Here is an 18,824-nt window from a genome sequence, read left to right as displayed (position 1 = left end):
CCCAGTCTGTGATGCAAACTGCAGATTTGCCATGCTCCTGGAAACAGATGTGTGTATAGCCTCGGCTGCCAACCTTGTTCTGTTACTGGAAACAGGTTCTCAGAAGACTTGTATGAGGATGGTGAAACTCAGCTAAGAAATAAGCACTGCATATAACTTCTACAGCTCTATTCAGCAGGACAGATTTTATCCACTATTAGAAACAGTGGGTCAATTTAAGGGTCAATCAGCGAAGTAGGTGGATAAACCTACTTCGCTGATTGACCCTTAAATTTTAGATTATGAACTTACTTCTAACTTAACTTTCTTAAGATCCCTCACTCCAAAACTTAAAATTTGCTGATTTTTACAGTACACGGGTCAACATTTTTTTCCTTCCAATGATGGCCTAAACCATTTCATCAGTACAGATGTCTGGATTACACATTAGATACTTTGGTCCTAGCTTCACCCATGAGAAAAAAGGAAAATTAAACATTAAAATATATATCTGGTCCATAAAACCAGCATTGCCTTGTGCTTGAAATCCCTGTCTTGGATTCACACACTCCGTACTACTCAGAGAGTCAGCCAAGAAGCTCAGATACATACCTTTGTATCTGGGGCCAACTATGCCCTTGTCTTTGTGTGAATTAAAGTTGAACTAATGGTTGCCCTAACTTAGCACTGCCAAATGACCATTTCTCCTCCCTGTTCGTGGAAGCCAGTCCTGGGGCGCTTCTGCAGTTCAGAGTAGGCCCCATCTGGTTCATCTGTTTGTTCATGCCCGTACTTACTCAGCCTGATGGAAAGGCTGCTCTGAGCCTGGCACCGTTTGTAGGGACGGCTCGTGCTGGGGCTTGTCCAGAGTCTCGCTCAGCGTCTGAGCCCGCCAAGCCATGATCTAACGCAATGACGCTGGAGCCCTGCTTTGAAACGGACCCAAACGCTACATTTAAACCTGGTGCCTAATCTTATGTGCATTTAGCCCATCTAGCAGCACCCTCCTGGCAGGTTTTTAAGGCAAAGAGCACAAGGAGGAACTCCACAGCGAACTCACAGAGTAACATGCTCACTGTGCGGTGGGCTGGGGTGGAAGGGGTGATGGTAGCAGCACTTTGCAGACGGGTGAGCTCGCAGCCTGTGCTCGCTGCACTGTCAGCCCCCGGTACCAGGGAACTGAACACATTCATGTTTCAGAGCACCTTAACTCACTGCCTGTGAGATCTTTTGTAGGTCACCTCTGACGGGAACGGGACGTGATAAAGCGAAGCTTCCATACCCCTCTCAAATCTAGCTCACTCTTTAAACCCGCGCTGGGCTCATTAGAGCCCCAGGCTCAGGTCTTGAACACTGGCTTGATGTTCCCAGGGAACCAGCGCTTTAGAGAAAGGTAGGGGTCTTCAAGTGGGAACAGAAACCTGCCTGCATGTTAGGTTGTCTGAATACACATAGGTATTTCTGTTAACCACAGCACTCAGTATCTATTGGAGGCAATTCACAAAGGATATTAGACAGGGGGCATTATCTTTATATGCAGAAACATCTGTAGGCGTCTTCCTGTAGCAAATGTATTGTACTTCACTATCTATTAAATGCTGTTCTTAAAAAACTGAGTTGAAAGTTCACTGAAAGGCAAGCTTAAGAATAGCACAGAAGGCATTTTACAAGTCTCCACAAGTATTTTTGCCTTTGCACTTCCACCTGGATCATTTGTATTCCATTCCTTGCTATCTTCAAAACAAAGACTGTCAGCCACATCCAATTATCGCCTGGTTTTGTGATATACTACAACCACATGGGAATTAGGATGAAAATGTCAACCCCCTTCCATTTTTGGCAGACACTCAAGCAATGGGCAACTGTCTTGTGAAATCCTGTAGTATGACAGAACCATGTAGTAGATCAGCACAAGCTGAATTTTGCTCATGGAAACGTGTGTAGAAGATAATAAATATTAATAAGCCTCGTGATACAATGAATTCCCTGGCAGAATTTAATTTTGCTTCCCCTAAAACAGATGGATTTTTTTGTTTTCATTGTTTTGTATTTTTAAAGTAGCAATTAATAGAATTATGATGGAAACTGAATAAATTCTAAATGCATGAAGAGCAAAATGTGAAAATACTATCCGCAAAGCACTGTCACTAATAGACTGATGCTGCATGTTCTGTCCTGGTAGGTCTCTCTCAACTGTGGTTTCTATTGTCCAGAAGAAGATTGGTAACAATATTCAATACAGAGAGTAATTGGTGCAAGCAGGGTGTTGTGTGGTGTGAAAGACAGTTTCAAGTTCACAGGAAAAAAAAACAAGATAATAAAAGATACACTAACAGTTGCAATCAACCAGGGCTGTTGAAGTACCCACTACTGTCTTCTCCCCCATGACAAGGCCTATATATACTAACCAGGCACACTAAAGCAAGACCCCTAAGGGAAAATATCTCTGAAACTTACTGTTTCATTTCCATGCTTCAGGCTGGAATGACCAATTTCTTAAGCCAAATCTAGCAAAGGTGACGTGGAAAATTCACAGAAAAATAAGGGGGGGGGGGGGGAGAGGGGGGGAGGATATGTGATGATTGAGCCTCTGTGCTCCAGTATTCCTTTATGTGTTTAGCTTCCAGTTAAAAGTGATGCTCAGTGCTTCTGACTAAACAGCTGTGGGATTTGGACCATTTCTTCACAGTGATACTTGGCTCTCACTGGTGCCTTGATCCGTGTTTCTGACTGTGAAGAGGACACTGTGCTGTGGGAAGTTGCATCTCACAGATTTCAGGAGATAATGAACCACAGAATTCACAGAGTAACAGAATGTTAGGGATTGGAAGGGACCTCTGTGGGTCACCCAGTCCCACCCCCTGCCGAAGCAGGGTCACCCACAGCAGGCTGCACAGCACCGCGTCCAGGCGGGTCTTGAATATCTCCAGAGAAGGAGAATCCACAGCCCCTCTGGGCAGCCTGGGCCAGGGCTCCGTCACCCTCAGAGTGAAGAATTTCTTCCCCATGTTCAGATGGAATTTCCTCTGCTTCAGTTTGTGCCCGTTGCCCCTTGTCCTGTCGCTGGGCACCACTGAAAAGAGTCTGGCCCCATCTTCCCGACACCCACCCTGCAGATATTTATCAGCATTTCTAAGGTCCCCTCTCAGCCTTCTCTTCTCCAGGCTGAACAAGCCCAGCTCCCTCAGCCTTTCCTCGCAGGAGAGATGCTCCAGTCTCCTCATCATCCAGATGACTATTCAAGGTTAATGAAGTCAAACTTCTTGTCATCAGGTCATCACAACATTTGTTACCTCGAAAATAGTTCAAGTCTGAACCTGTGATATTTTCTGTAGGTTACAAAGTTTTCTTGGACATTTTTCTTGCACTCTGTTTCTCTGTCTTTTTCTCTCTTATGCACAGATACAAATCTTCAGATGAAAGATTAAATATTTTGAGAAGTATTTAAATAATTAGTTTTTAGCCACCCCAAGAGTGAGGATAAATGCAACCACAAAAAAACAGACAATGAGAAGCCAGCTCTCTCTTGTAATCCTTTGCCATCAATGTGTTGATTAAAGAAAATGTGAAACTGGAGAGTATCAGCCAAGTCTGTAGAAGATCTACTGGTACAACAAATGAATTAAAAAAATCTATTACATTTTGCTTACATCTTGACTGAATAAGAAATACAAAAGGAAATTGACCTTTGTTGTGGTTCAGATTTCCTGATCCTGGTCAAATCTGCTCTTAATTTAGAAATATGCTGGTTTCTGCTTTCACATTATCATTAAATGTTGCTTAGACATCCTGGATCTAAAGAAAGCCTTGGGATTGGCCGTGAACACAAATGTCTCTTGGAACAAAGCACTGGAGCCACCGGGATACAGAGCACCAAATTCAGACCTTCTGCAAGGACAGGGAATAAATAAAAGGCCAGGCTGGACCTCTTGTATAGGTCAGAAAGTGATGGTGTGTGAGAGGGCTGCTGTGCCCAGGAAGAGGAAATTTGGGGTCTCCTTTTCACCTATGGCACTTGTGTTCTTTTTTTTCTCCCGAGTCCCTCAGACTTTTCGTCCTCAAGGAAGTCTTACGGGCAGTTCTGTTTCTTTCTGTCTTTACCCTTTCTGTCCTTGCTTTGCTTCCATTCCTCTTTCCTCTGTCAGTCCTCCCCTTTTACCCTCTCCTCTCATTTCCACCCGCTATCTGTCTTTCCTCACTTTTTCTGTCTTTTGCTCCTCCTTCACTGCCACGTTTGGCTTTAACACAGAGCTCAGCACACCCGCTCCAGTTCCCCTGTGGTATTCCCATGATCTTCCCTCCATTCCTCTCCTCTCTCCGTTCTTCTCCTTCAATTTTTCACAGAATCACAGAATCACAGAATGTTAGGGGTTGGAAGAGACCTCTGTGGGTCATCTAGTCCAACCCCCTGCCTAAGCAAGGTCTCCTACAGCCTGCTGCACAGGACCACGTCCAGGCGGGTCTTGAACATCTCCAGAGAAGGAGACTCCACAACCTCCCTGGACAGCCTATTCGTTTTCTTCTATCTCTGTTTTTTATTAGTCTTTTTTAAACTGCATATTCTTTTTTTTTCTTCTTCCACCTCAGCACCTCATCCTTCATATATTTTGTCTTGCAGAATATTTCTTGAAACCTATATAAAGCAGCCACAATACAATTCAGGCTCTTGGGATAACAGCAAGAGATGGGCTAGAGAACAAGCTTCCTCACTCAACACCGAGCGTTCAGCACAAAGAAACACACTGCAGACAGAGCAGCACACCTCCCATCTGCAGAGCATTATTCAGCTGATGTGTGCAGACACTGCTCCATCACATGGTGCTAAGCAGAAAGAGGAACTGCTAAGTGAGGGTTAGCTGAGCACATGTGTCTGTTGAGGGGTCACAGCATTGCTCAAGTACTACTTAGCTGAGACTTGCATTGGGTCCTACTTGGTTAAGGCACGACTGCTGTTGCTCTGAGTATGCATCTGATGGACTAAGAAGCAAGAAGTTCGGGTTTGTCATTGATGGCACAGGGCAGGAGTTTTCAGTGGATCACAGCCCACCACAGTAAAAAATCTGAGCTATGGAATAATATCAGGTAACTTGCAGTGTCTGTCGTGGTGGTTATTCTCGTGTTCTTTGTTCTGGGTCTTGGTCCCACTGACTTCCCAGCCTAGGGTCTCAGAAGACTGAACCCAGGCCATGGGTTCAGGAAGACTAACTGGGGAGCTGCCCGCCCACAGAGCCAGAGCTGCTCCTCAGGTGGTGGTCAAAGCGGGGTTTGACCTGCTTCAGCCTTCGGGTGGAATAACTGGCAAAAGACAGAGATAGGCTAGGATACTGTTTTAGGTTTGAGGGTGTTTGCATTCAGTCCCATGGCAGGCTTGTTTTGCAAGCTGCAGAAGTGCTCTATATGTTTCTGCAGGTCTCTACTTCACCCAGCTTCCACTGCGCTGCACAGATACAAACTAGTATAAATACCCTTACCCATATCGCAGTTTTCTTCATGTTCTGTGTGCATGAAGTGCTAAATCCATTAGTTCATCAGGCTCCAGTGTTGCTAAAGGAAAAGGTACATTTTCCCCTCATACGGGGCTAGCAAGGTACTCAAAAACTGTAAAATGCGACTCAGATGAAGCATGGCATTTCAATGTTCGGAAACCTGACTTCTTTCAAACAAGAATGTGGTGTGTTTTTTAAGAAGCTGGAGGAAGAGTAAGAATGCTGCTACCTTTCACAATCTCTAACTTTGGGATAAAATTGGTGTCCAAATTGCCCCTTTTCAGTGTTGACACTTCATGCTTTATAGACAAAGAAAAAGAAGTTTCGACATAGAAATAACCACTAAACCAAAAAAATACTTTTAAAAGTGAAATTTCATGGAAACCCTCAGTCACATGAAATCAGTCAGTCATGGTTTAGTGAAAACAATGTTTCTCAATGAAAACTTCATTCACTACTATTTATTTTTCCTTTTTCTGTCCTGACTGACTACTTAAAACAGATACAGGCATCTTCACGGATGTTCTTTAGGTACTGAATGGGTTTTATAAACCTTTATAAAATTTTATTTGTGGTGTAATACAAAATTGCGGCCTTCCACCTACAATCTTGTAGACTGTGCTAATCTTTTACGAGTGATTTTTTTCATAAAGTACCCACTAACCAAGCATGGATTCCACGCCTGTGCAAAGGAATATTCTGTATTCGATAAGAAGCAAGCAATCCTATGCACTGAATTGAAGTCAAGAGTCAAGAGAGTCTCTAGGGAAAGGATGCCTCAGACGACTGTATTTTATGGAAAAGATTGTTCACATGCACAAAATGGACTCTCATTTCACTATCTTCCCTTCCAACAGGCTTTGCATTCCAGCAGCGACATTAGTCAGGGAACAAAGTATATGTCAAAATAACAAAGGTGAACGTAGCAAAGGCAAAATATTGCAGATGTTTCTATTGCTAACCTAGACAAAAAAGAGACAGACACCTCTCTCTGTTGTCCCCCTTACTGGATGTTCTAGAGAAATGCGTTCTGATTGCTTTCCACATGAGCTTTTGTTTAAAGAAAAAAACAACATGCATTATTTACGCTTTTTAAACAAAGGGCGTATTTTCACTTCTAAAACTTGAACTGAAATGATTAAATGGGACAGAGTACAGTTTGTATCAGCAATTTACTATAATCATCCTAATGTTTCAGACATCAATAAACTATTTAATGTCAAAGTAATTACTCAAAAATGACATTAATTTTCCATCCTAAAGAAAACAAAATTAAGAAATCTTTTACTTCCTGCATTAAGAACTCTTTCACACTGGTTTCTATAACCTAGTTATACAATAAGCTCGTGTAAATATTTAAAAGAGACAACTAAATTATCTATTCCAGGGAAGATTTCCTAACCTCTGTTAATCTTTCTTTTATTACTGCTGTAAAAAGGAAATATTAATTAAATCTATCAACTCTTGGACACACATAAACGTCTTTAATGACACAATCTGTATATTTGTTTCTTCTTTCAGCCTTCTAGGAATGCCTGCTTCTCCATTGCTTTACGACACTTATGGAGGGCAAAAGCCTGGTCCAAAGGAGAAAAGTACAGTGTATTCCTTGTTTTATACTGAGTGAGTATTTAGTTTAAGTCTTCCCCTTATGTCTGTGTGAACTGAAGCTTTTTTGCTCTCTTCTTATTTGAAATGGCACTAGCAAGAAAAATTGTCATTCCGAGCAATCATTTCAGTCCCTGTTCTGAAAAATGAGGATCTGAAAGCTAGGCATTTTGTCAGACTGGGAGAAGACCAAGAACGAAGTGGTTTTGGTAAAACTGGAATGATGAAGTTGGCCTACTTGTAGGGCTGGGAACAAGATGAGAAAGTTATCCAAAGCGTCGACGAGACTTGGAACATTTCTCACTGTGTGCCCTGTTGACTAATGGACATTGCAACAGGCTGGACAAATCGCTGAACACATACACGTTTTAAAAACTTCCTAGTCTTCTTACGACTTTATAAAAGTTCTAAATAAATCTCTTCAGCAATAGCTGGAACTAGAACAAATATCGGTCGATGAGAACCAGAATGTAAGTTGTGCTTTCAATAAGAACAGAATTAAAATTAAAATTGAAACTAAATTGTTGCACATGGAATAGTATAAAAACTAGAACTAATTAATTACTGTGGAACTAAACAAACACTGGTACTGTAGTGTGAGCCTTAGGGCCTATCCACATGGATTCTTTTTTGGTATCAAGGCCATACTTGGTAACAGCCAGAAGGGCCAAGTTTTATCCAAGTCTAACCATCCTATGGATATATGGGAAATACAGGAATCCAAAGTGAATTTAGCAGGCTTTCAGGTGCGTTCAAGCTAGGGATCTGGACTCCACTGGAACTACAAGAACTCGATAGTGCTTACAGCCAAGTGGTGTAATGGCTGGAAACTGAAAACAACCACAAATGTGACAACATGGAAATACATATAAAGATGTTTCAGTCATTGGAGAGTCTTTAAACGACTCTGTGCTGCAGAAGTCTTTGGATACCTACGAGAAAGCCTATAGCATTTATTTGTGATTTGATAAGTGTTTAGGCTACTTATTACATAATCAAATAGCTAGTCCAAAATTGCATAACCACACAGCCTCCCAGATTAAATGGGCTGCCATTTCAAACAATGGACATGGCAAAACACTTGATTGCCTCCATTTATATTGCCTCCGAAAGCCAAGGTGGTAGAATTAGATGTTTTTTACAAAACGCTCTTATTAATCAAACCATGCCCACCTAATGAGACGCTTAGCATTCCTCAGGGTCTGCCTCTCTTTACTTATTGTTTCCAGTCACCATGAAAGTTTCCCAGCAGCTCACACTCACTCCGAGGGGAGAAGGAGTGATCCTCACCTATGCCACATCGCACTTTGCTGCGAAGAGGCAAGAGACAAAGCTGAAGCTGTATGGAGAGAGTAGCAACAAAGGATCTGGCCTCAAAATCACTATTATGAGAAAGCAATGGTATGAATAAGGCATGAAGGACCTTAAGAGAGAAGTTAGTAAATGGTCAGGGGAAGAAAGGATGATGGACACGTGTGAGGTCATGCAGTTTCTTGTAAACTCAAAGCAGTGAAGTCACCACTGTGTGTACCTGCTTCCAAACATGGCTGTCTGTGTTGCAGAAGAAAAAACACCAGCGTAGTTTGATAACATACTGATCTTTAATCTATAAAGAAGATTAAATTCAAAGTTTAACAGTATAAAAGAATAACAAATACTTTTTCAAACAAAAATACAAGATAACACACAGTTGCATCTTGGTTCCTGCTGGTGCCAAAGCACAGAGAACACAATTTCTGGGGTACAATTCCAACGCATACAGTGTTTCCTGTCTCTTCAGCATATGTTGAATTGAAACAAAACATCTTTATTTGCGAAAAAGCTTTTCCAGCTACAAGCTCAAGCCAGGGTGTTATTATGATTACCGAGTCACACGTCAGATCCCACACGTTATTTAAACAAACTGGAATGAAATCACTGCTTGTTACAACATTCCTGCTTTTTCAGGTCAGCTCCTGGATGCCAGCAGTCCATCTACCACTGCATCGATCAACCCAGCTGCTTGTAACTCACAGTTGTTCAAGAGCTGAACCTTTTTCACTTGGGTCCCCTGCTCTAAATTCACATCTGTAAGTTCTTACTCCCCACAGGCACACATACAAAAAAGCACTGGGGGGGGAAAGTGACAGAGAAGGTATGAAAACTTGTGAGGACTTCTTTCAGACAGCAAGGGAAAAGCCTCGGGCAGGGGTGATGTGAGTGGCCCCTCCAGATGGCAACTACTCATAATTTGTTCAGCCTTACCTCTGGTAGACCCCGAGGCAAACCGAAGAGTTGATGCGGGCAGCCAGGTGCAGGGGAAGAAAAGGTTCAAGGGAGGTTAGCCTTCCTTGTCTCTTTACAGTTAGATTTACAGTTCTGACCCATATTAACTCTGCTCCTGCTTTGCACTGACCACAGAAATGTACTTTCAGGACAAGGCTGACCCAGACATTACAATCCACCTTACTCCATGTTGGTTTGCTGTATTAGTAACCCAAGTGAAAACAAACGGGAAAAAACCTACCAAAACTTATAACGGAAGGCATCTCAAAAATGGATAAAAGGATACATTTTTCTACACGTATACTAACTGCAGAATAATTTTTTTGAATCCACTAGTGGTTGCATTCTCATTGCATGGTCTTTGGAAAGCATAATAATAATAAAAATAAAATGAAAAAAATATTGCCACCAATGAAAAATCCGTTTAGTCAAAAACTGCATAAACTAGTCAACAGCAATTTACACACTTCTCTCAGTCCCGCAAACCTGAAACATCCAACACGGCTTGGACAAAATTGAGAATACAGTAGACTTTTCAGCATAACTCTACTTAAAAGACAGTATTGGTTAAGAAAAACAAGGCATACTATTGAAACCAAAGCACATAGGTTTCTGTGCTACTGTTTGCCAAAAAGCTATTTTAAAAAAAAAAATGGTTTAAATGCAAACTTTTACATCTCCAACACGTTTTACATATTTCAGACAACAGAAGAATACACATACATTGTATGTGATAATTTTTCAAAACTAGCCATTACAGTTTCACAGATTAAAAAAAAAGTCTGCTTAAATATTTCATTTCTACAAAGTGAATTTACATTTTTAAGTACAAAGTGCAAATACTACAGTTGTTTTTATTGCCTTTTGGTGAGGAAATCTCCCACATGTCAGAGATCTGCCTTGGATCGGTAAGCTGTTCACCCTTGCTTCTTAGAAACTTGCTGAAAGAAAGTTGGAAAAATATGCATTATTAATGTTGTTTTGAAGCAATCAAGTATAAATGTTTATCTCTATTATTCAGCAGTGTCCACATGCCACTATCAGGACAAGAGTTCTGCACAAACATATATGTGGAATAAAAAAACCCCTGCACTGTATTCCTTGACGGCATCTACAAACAAGGGTATGAGCAACAGCTTTACTATTCCTTACCTATGGCCAGTTCAAACCTCTACCTGTCAAACACACACACTTAGCAACCGCCTGGGCAAGTCCCTGGTGCAATATACCTTTCTGTTGCATGCTATGTAGAAGAAATGGGCTGCCGGCCAAAGTCCTATGAACACTCTATAGTTTCCCTGTAAAGATTTTGCTGGGCTGTGCAAGCCCCTCTGGGTCTCACCAACAGTGTGTGTGTGTGTACGCGTATGTTTGTTGGACAGGGGGGAGCTGAGCAAGGGAAACCTACCTGGCCGCTACCCCAGCTCTGTCAGCTCCATCACGTATTTTACCTCTTGTAGGGCAGCCACAGCTGAGACTTAGCATATTAGAATATGTATCTATATCTGCTTTCACAGAATCACAGAATGTTTGGGGTTGGCAGGGACCTCTGTGGGTCACCAAGTCCAACCCCCCTGCCGAAGCAGGGTCACCCAGAGCAGGCTGCACAGCACCGCGGCCAGGCGGGTCTTGAATATCTCCAGAGAAGGAGACTCCACAACCTCCCTGGGCAGCCTGGGCCAGGGCTCCATCACCCTCAGAGTGAAGAAGTTCTTCCTCATGTTCAGACGGAACTTCCTCTCCTTCAGTTTTTGCCCATTGCTCCTTGTCCTGTCCCTGGGCACCACTGCTTATCTGTGCATGTACACATAAAGATGTGCACGTATGTAAAAAAAAGCAATATTCAGGAATGCATGCCTAAGCACACATAAGCATAGATACAATGGAACTGCCACGATAAACTAGTGAAAAAATGAGTTCTCGAGTGCCCATCTCCTGAGTGGTGCAAATCTGATCACTCCTTCTTAGACGGGTGGTTTCCTTCAAGCGGCTCCTACCCAGCCCGGCTGCTTTTCAATAACTTCCTTTCAAGGGAAAACTTTTGTGATGAAAGCCACCTTCTGCATCTGCAGCCTTGTATTCTTCGAGTACGAAACCGCCAACAGATGGTTTGCTGAGCCAGCCTTAATTCAAGGCCATCATTTGTCAGCAACAGCTTTTAAACTAATTGGTGCTGAGTCAGCAAAATTGTTGGACAAAATTAAAAAACATCGACGCTCTAGGACACGTTTGTTACAGATTCTGCAAGTCAGGCTCAGATTACAAGAAAGGGGAGAGGGCTTGTCATGCTTCAAGTGTAACGCACGTGTGCCAGTAATTACCATTATAGAATTAAAACAACCCCTTTGAATGTTTTGCAGTTCCAACGGGATAATTGTTTTCAGGCTGCTTTGTTTAAAGCCTAAGTGATTTGTGGGGGGGGAACTTGAAAAGTTAAGACCACAAACATTTGTTTAAACAAACAGAAACTTATCACATGCCTCTAGCTGCGAGAATATTATATATTCCATCAAAGGTATGTAGGAGGTCCCTGGTAGAACCCACAACCAACGCTGAGCTTGCCTTAGGAAGTGTGAGCCTGACATCAAACAAATCAGAGATAAAGCAAGTAACCGACTGACTAGCAATGAGAGGAAGACTTCTCTTGGCTTGTGGGGAGGTTCGTCCTGGGTTCAGTTTTTAACAAATTAATCTAGCTCTCTGGTAGATGGGAAGACATTAACTACAGCTATCGTTTTGGGATACTTTTAGCCAAATTCCCATTTTCCCAGCTGCAGAGTTACCTGAGCTGTTCTTATAATATGTTTATGCGAATATTTCTAAAAACAATTCATCATTTACTGATGCTTTTGTGGGAGGTAATCATTTAATTCCTCTAACTAATACAGAAGTGAGGCAAGACTGGTGTGAAGATGGTTCTTTTACTAGACCACTCAAATAACTGGCAGATTCACAAGTCCTTCTTCAGACCATGCAAAGTTGTGCTCATGTCATCCATAAAAGTGAATCTTTAGGATTAATGATTATAAAAACAGACAAACACAAATGAGAAGCCCTTTTTTCACCTTTTTCCTGAGCTTCCACTTGAATCCTCTTTTTCAATGTGTACCTTTCCTTGATTCCTCCTTCTCTGGAGATATTCAAACCCCGCCTGGACAAGGTCCTGTGCAGCCTGCTCTGGGTGACCCTGCTTCGGCAGGGGGTTGGGCTGGGTGACCCACAGAGGTCCCTTCCAACCCCGAAAATTCTGTGATTCTGTCATTCTGTGGTTAAGAATTCTGCTTTTGTGCCTTTTGCAGCTCTGCCTTCAGCAGCCAAAATGCCATGAATAGCACATACTGGTGTTATTCAGGCAAAAAAAAAAAATCTAGTCTTTGCAGAAATTTGATGCAAAAACAAATCATGGATTATGTTGTCAGGGCACTTGACATTTTATTTGCTACAATCCTTCTGCAGACCTCGCCAATTGTAGTTTTAACATACATCAGGAGACCGATGCAAATCCTAGTTGTCCAGCACCATTTTGCTCAGCCAGCAAAGGCATTTGAAAGCGACAGCTCTTTTCTCTACGCTAAGATTTTAAAAGGTGTTTAAAACCACCGTACAATAATTCAGTGGGGTTTGTGATATGTATAGGTTTTCACAAGGCAAGGGAAATACAAGGCTTTTTTCACAAAGTGCAATTTCAATCAATGTTTATGTCTATAGTTTCACTCAGAGGAAAGTTAAGGGAATTCAGTTATAGTAATAGGTAAACGAAGATAAAGCAGCGCACATTTAAAAGTCTGTGGGAATGTTGACATTCAGGAATGCAGAAGACTCATACGAGGGCTCAGTTACACTCATCCAACTATCACTAACCTAGATGCCAATTAAACTTTACTAGGAACATCCACATGCAGGCATAATCCACTTTGCATTTATGCACATTTACTCCGCACCTATAGCTGACTAATTCAGCTTTCCTCAGATAGAACTTAAAACCAAATCTGTTAGTCAGGATGCTGCCCTACATTCTCCTGGCAAGCCTGCAGAATGGCAGGTGAATGTAGTTTGAATCTGCAATGATCACTGCTAAAACCCCAAGAAGTTCAGCTGGGCAAGGAAGGAGTGGGGATTTTGCTCTCCTCAGTACTCACCTGCCTGCTGGATGAAGTGCTCTCAGTGTTGGTTTTCGGGGCCGCTAAAGGAGGGAAAAGAAAACATTATGAATATAGTTTGCAAGTTATGTGTAGCATCCTGAAGCACTGAAGCCCTCATTCTGGTATTGTTTAGAGCAGGGTAACTGCACAGCTGTCAATAAATGAGCTAAAATATTTCAGGTCTTTCACTGAAACGTTCACTTTTTTCTTTCCTCAGTACAGGTGTTGCTTCTGTCATGTTGTATGAAAGGTGAATGACAGCACTTCTTGCCAGTTAACATGTGACATTTGCTTAGGACAGGTTGCATCTAGTCAGTGTTGAGCATTTCAAAATGATCAGATCTTTAGTAGTAAATATAATTTGAGCATTTCAAAATGTAGTAGTAAATTAGTAGTAAATATAATTTGAGCATTTCAAAATGATCAGATCTTTAGTAGTCAATATAGCCTATCATCCTTGGTGGGAAAGAAGCACGGACAGGCAGACTGTCTGGAAAGCATTCGCTTTGCCTAAAGACGTTGCACAGGAACGGGCTCTACCAGCCAAAGACATTGCTCACATTTAGTCTATAAAACAACAAGATTATTGCTGGTTTTTAAGTTTCTTAGCAGCAAAGTATAAGAGAGTTCTCTAAATGAGGAAAAAAACCCCAGCTACATGAGTCTGCTGGCCCATCCATCTTCACAAGCAAACTCGGGAGGCTCGGGAGGAACTAACCCTCTCGGTTCTCCACATCAGTTTGTTGGTCAATCAAGTTGCACTGGGAAAAAGGGTAATGAAAATGGACCTGGAGAAATACTGTAGAAACTACTGTTCCCCTGAGAAACTTTGTTTTGTGCCTCTCTGCCTCTTACATTGTTTCAAATGATTCTCACAAGACAACTGGGACTTGCACAGAACGACACAGAGCAACCTCCTTATCTCCACTTTCACACCTCACATGATGGGATCTCACCTTCTCCCAGAAATGTAACTCTAGTTTTAGTGGAGTGGTGACTGGTTTCTGTGCAAGCGAAAGGATTATCAGAAAGGAAATTTTAATTAACCAGCAGGAGAAACAAAAGAGAATGCTGATATTCTAACAAAAGCAATTTTTATTGTCTTGCCTTTGAAAATGTGCATTTCTAGGAAAGCATTATGTTATTTGGTTTAGATTTTTTTCCCTTGACGCCATCAGTTCTTCAATGCACAAGTTTTGAGATATTTTTTCCTTCTAGAAATTAATGTTCTCTGTATTGACTATAATTTTGTTTAGAAGCTCTGTTAAAAATCTCCAGTTATAGTGAAAATTATTTTTTCTTTAGCTATATCTGTGTGATCTTCATATAATTTCACACTTCTTACAACTTTCTTTTCTGAAATAGGCAGCTTATGTGAAGCAGGAGAATCCTAATCTTTGATTTTTTTCACTGAAATGGGTGCATGAAAAACTGCGTTTTGTTTTGAGTCTTGCTGTAGCTTTCCTTTATGTCCTGGAGCAATGACTTTGGACTCAGATTTCACCTACAAAAAGACCAAGGAATGCCAGCTACAGCAGGACAGAAGTTTCTGAATATTAACACACGGAGTGACCATAATGGCCTCTGCTTTAAGACATTAGTCTGCCAAACAGTGTAAATGAAAATGGTGTTATGTTCCAGTTTCCACATCTATAGCACAAAGATAACAAGTCATTCACCTTCATATACAGCTTTTTCACCTCTCTCACCTAAGCGAAAACTGCAAGGTATTATTATTAGGTCCGCAAAAAGCACAGAAGAAAAATCCTGCATTTGATGTATTTGTTTTGAGAGATCTTTTTCCGTGAGACACAGACCATTTACTTTACTAGTACTATGTAGAGCTAGTCCTTCTTTCTGCAGTATTCCTCTTCTAGGCTTGAATACAATCAATTTTGTGGAAACCATTTGGTTTCTGACTGCGTTTCCCACTTGACTTGCTTCTTGCTTCCTATGACCCCTTTGTTTTACTGCCCTGGCTTCAGTTTAAGGTTCCAGGCAAGCAAAACAGTTTGCCTCACTTCATGTTCTACAGCTTCATACAGGATGGCGTTCTACTGGTTTTGTCTATGAATTTTTTTTTTAATTCTTCTTCGTTTTCAGGGCTTGTGTGATTGAACTCTGCAGAGACCATCACACACTATGGTTTATCGTTCCCCTTTCTACCAGTATGGCAGCAAGGTAAGGTGGCTGTGCACCAGCAGCTGTTCCACCTCGCTGGCAGATGACCGCGTTCCTCACTGTATCTCTCAACCACATTTGAGAAGTCACTAGAACGCTCAACAATGTGTTTCCTTCCCAGCAGGATTCCACAGAGCACAGGTGCGATACTTCCCTTCGTTCAGGACATCGCACTGTAAGAACACTAAACTGGCTTTTTGATGACCGTTAATGTTATCGTATCCTCTTGGCTTTCCTACTGTAATACATCTAAAGGTCAGAATCAACAGGAAGTTTTTGGTTCTGTTGGAGCAAAGTGATGATTTGCCTACACAGAAGCAGCCTTCCTGACATCTGCCCAAAGCAACAGCTGCATCAGCTACAGACAGGTGTATTCTTTTATTTTGTATACCTCTGGCATATATAAATATCAGACTTCGTCAGCTGTGAAGAATCTAGTGAACAAGGTAGAAAAGGTTCTTACTATGGCGTTTCTTTGTTTCTGCTTTACCTTCTTCTTTTGTTACTCCCAAGCAGCCCATTAATTCTTCAACTGATAAGGATTTATCGTTGTTCACATCACAGTATTCCACAAACTTCTTCACGCATTTTTTGGGTTTTGATTTCTTTCTTAGGAATCTCTTAAATGGCTTGATTTCTTTCTTGCCAATGTCACCACTGGAATTTTTATCTAGCTGTTTGAAATACCAATGGACCACTCTCTCTTCCAGAGTATGATTCGGATCAGGCTCTGAAACCCTGAAATAGAAAACAAGAGTTTAGTCTTGATTCTGATACATAAATCTCAGTTTATACCTTTATTTCAGAATACTTAAATCACTGTCAGAAGCTTTGTTACATCAACCTCCCTGCTTTTGGCCACTAGCTTCTTACAGTGAATCCCTCTTTTTTCACTTTGGCCAACTGTATCCTACATTTTACACGAAGAGCTGGAATCTGCTCATAGTTAACTCTCTGAAACTGTGTTGAGGTCAACACCATACTCCAAATACAGTGCTTTCCCCTTTCATTGCCTGAAACAGCGAAAAGTAGAGAGAGAAATAAAAGGGAAAAAGACAGTTCCATAGACAGCAGACACATTGAAAGGCGTAATATACCCACATGAAGTAGGTCAACTGTCCGCATCACCAAATACCTAGGCTCCATTTGCAACCCCTGATGGATGCTCTTAGAGATAAACACCTGACTATATTGAACCACAGGGTAAGTTATAGCAATAAATCCCTCCTCCTCTTCAGATGGTGAGCACCTGACCTGCAGACACCCAAAGCTTGACAGCACTTCTGCATTTTTAATTCTGCCTGTGACTGCTGATAGCATTGCTTTGCTTTACAAGCAACTCGGCAAAATGTGAATCAGGAAGGCAGCACACATTCAAGTAAAGCCTGAGAGGAGAACAAAGACTGAGACAGAGCTGCACCAGCATCTACAGATAAACTCCAAGCTGTGCTGCTGCTGAGAACTCAGCTATTAAGTGCCCCTCTGTTTAGTGGACATAGTCCACAGTGGCAACTTTGAAGTCAACTCTCCTAGATAAGTTCTTGGAAAGTTACCCTTTTTGAAGGCAGCAGAAGAGTTACTTCTCAAAGCCCTCAACAATTCATTCACCACTGCCAGAATCCTTTTAAAGACACATAAAAAGGATCTGCAACCTACCGGCTAGAAGACAACGACGGATCAGAGACTGCGTGCACCATATCCGTGGACAATGCATCCAAAACACTAGTCAGGAACTCATTCTTCTTGGCCCCAGGACAACCTAGAAAAACAGATTTTTTTTTAATTTTCTTATTTCCTCTTTTTACAACATTTAAATTCCAAAAATAGTTCAAGCTTAGAGATAGATGTGACTCCCTGTACACAAATTCCCATAAATCATGGACAAGTTCATAGCATAATTCAAAGACAAGCATCTCAATTCACGTACATATCTGTAACATAAAGCAGTATTAGAAAAACATCCTTTTGAATTCAAACAACTGGGAATCTGGTTTGCATCCCTTTCAATTTTGGCCATTATTTTTCCTTCTTTAAGGAAATTTTTTCTATGGGTGTCACATTTTGAAAAGAACAGCTTGGGAACAATGGAAGTTTGTACATGACAGAGACCATTTGAAACATGGACTGAAGCCCATAGCACAATTTTTCTTTCAGATTTCAGTTTTGGTCCTCTGAACTATCATGGCTTTCTCAACACACTTCACCTCAGTTCATCTTCCTCTCTGCAAAATGACAGTTAACTCCTTTCCTCTTTCACTTTTCTCTTGGTCAGGGCTTAACTCCCACTACGTGGCCCCTAGCCCAACTGGATGCTGTTAGTTGGTACTTTGGTTCCTACTGTGGGATCCTATGGTGATGCTGGATCATCCTTACAATTATACTCCCTACGCCACGAAGTTCTTCTCTGAAAGGAACTGACCACACATTTCACACACATAATACATCAGTTAAATTTATACTGAAAGGTCCACTTTTAGAGCAGTGCAGCTGGAGCAGAAAAATTCATCTGACAAGCATGGATGTTGACGCGTGGAGGTTTGCTTAGACAATATACCTGCTTCCTCTCCTCTTCCCTAGAGCCCGGAGCCAAACCCCAGATCCTCCCCCAACCCTGTAACAGCTGAGTTAAACCCTGGGATGATCCACGAGCAGTGACATAGAGGTGACAAGCTGGAAGCTGGAGTCTATGGCAGGACTTTCACAGACAATTCTGTGCTGGAGTTCTGCTTACCCACGGTTCTGTTCTCGAGTGAAAAAGGGAAAAGCTTTGAAGTGTTGTGGAAAAGGAAGATAAGTCAATCAGTAGGGATTTGTTATTTTATTACACTTCTCAGTGACCTCTGGAGCAGGCAGTAGGATTATCTGAGCCTGAAAAGCCTCATCTTGCCCAGCAAATTATTTTTTAATACGTCCCCTGTTGATCCAGGGAAATGAATCTGTGTTGTATTAGCCCTTAGCTGTGTCACAGTAGGAATAGCTTAGCTATTATGTATAGCAGCAGCATCCACTGCATATTATTGTCTAACACATTCATGCAGTTATGAGTTCCCTGTCTCATACATGTTTGCCTTTGGCACCAGGGACTTTTTATTCCAGTAACTGTAAAAGGCGTGTAACAGGAATTCACTGAAGCAAGTTTCACTGCACTAAAAGCACACATCTC

The 18,824-nt window shown here is 41.6% G+C and overlaps 1 protein-coding gene across 3 annotated transcripts in view; it reads right to left on the bottom strand.

Moving 5' to 3' along the window:
- Positions 1–8,652: 8,652 nt before the first annotated feature.
- Positions 8,653–18,824, bottom strand: part of SMOC2 (SPARC related modular calcium binding 2) — a 149,007-nt gene continuing 138,835 nt past the window's right edge. For 2 of the 3 annotated variants that reach the window (XM_075411937.1, XM_075411953.1), the window contains exons 10-13: positions 17,318–17,420; positions 16,125–16,399; positions 13,478–13,521; positions 8,653–10,279 (exon numbers count right to left, since the gene is read on the bottom strand). In XM_075411937.1, the coding sequence (XP_075268052.1) occupies positions 10,256–10,279; positions 13,478–13,521; positions 16,125–16,399; positions 17,318–17,420 (446 nt within the window). In that variant the 3' untranslated portion in view covers positions 8,653–10,255. The remainder of the gene's footprint in view (positions 10,280–13,477; positions 13,522–16,124; positions 16,400–17,317; positions 17,421–18,824) is intronic. The other variant, XM_075411947.1, reaches the window with a different exon arrangement.

This window comes from Opisthocomus hoazin, chromosome 2 (genome assembly GCF_030867145.1).
Source record: "Opisthocomus hoazin isolate bOpiHoa1 chromosome 2, bOpiHoa1.hap1, whole genome shotgun sequence".
NCBI lineage: Eukaryota > Metazoa > Chordata > Aves > Opisthocomiformes > Opisthocomidae > Opisthocomus > Opisthocomus hoazin.
Note: the sequence above shows the minus strand (reverse complement) of the source record. Positions and strands in the feature narration are given on the sequence as shown.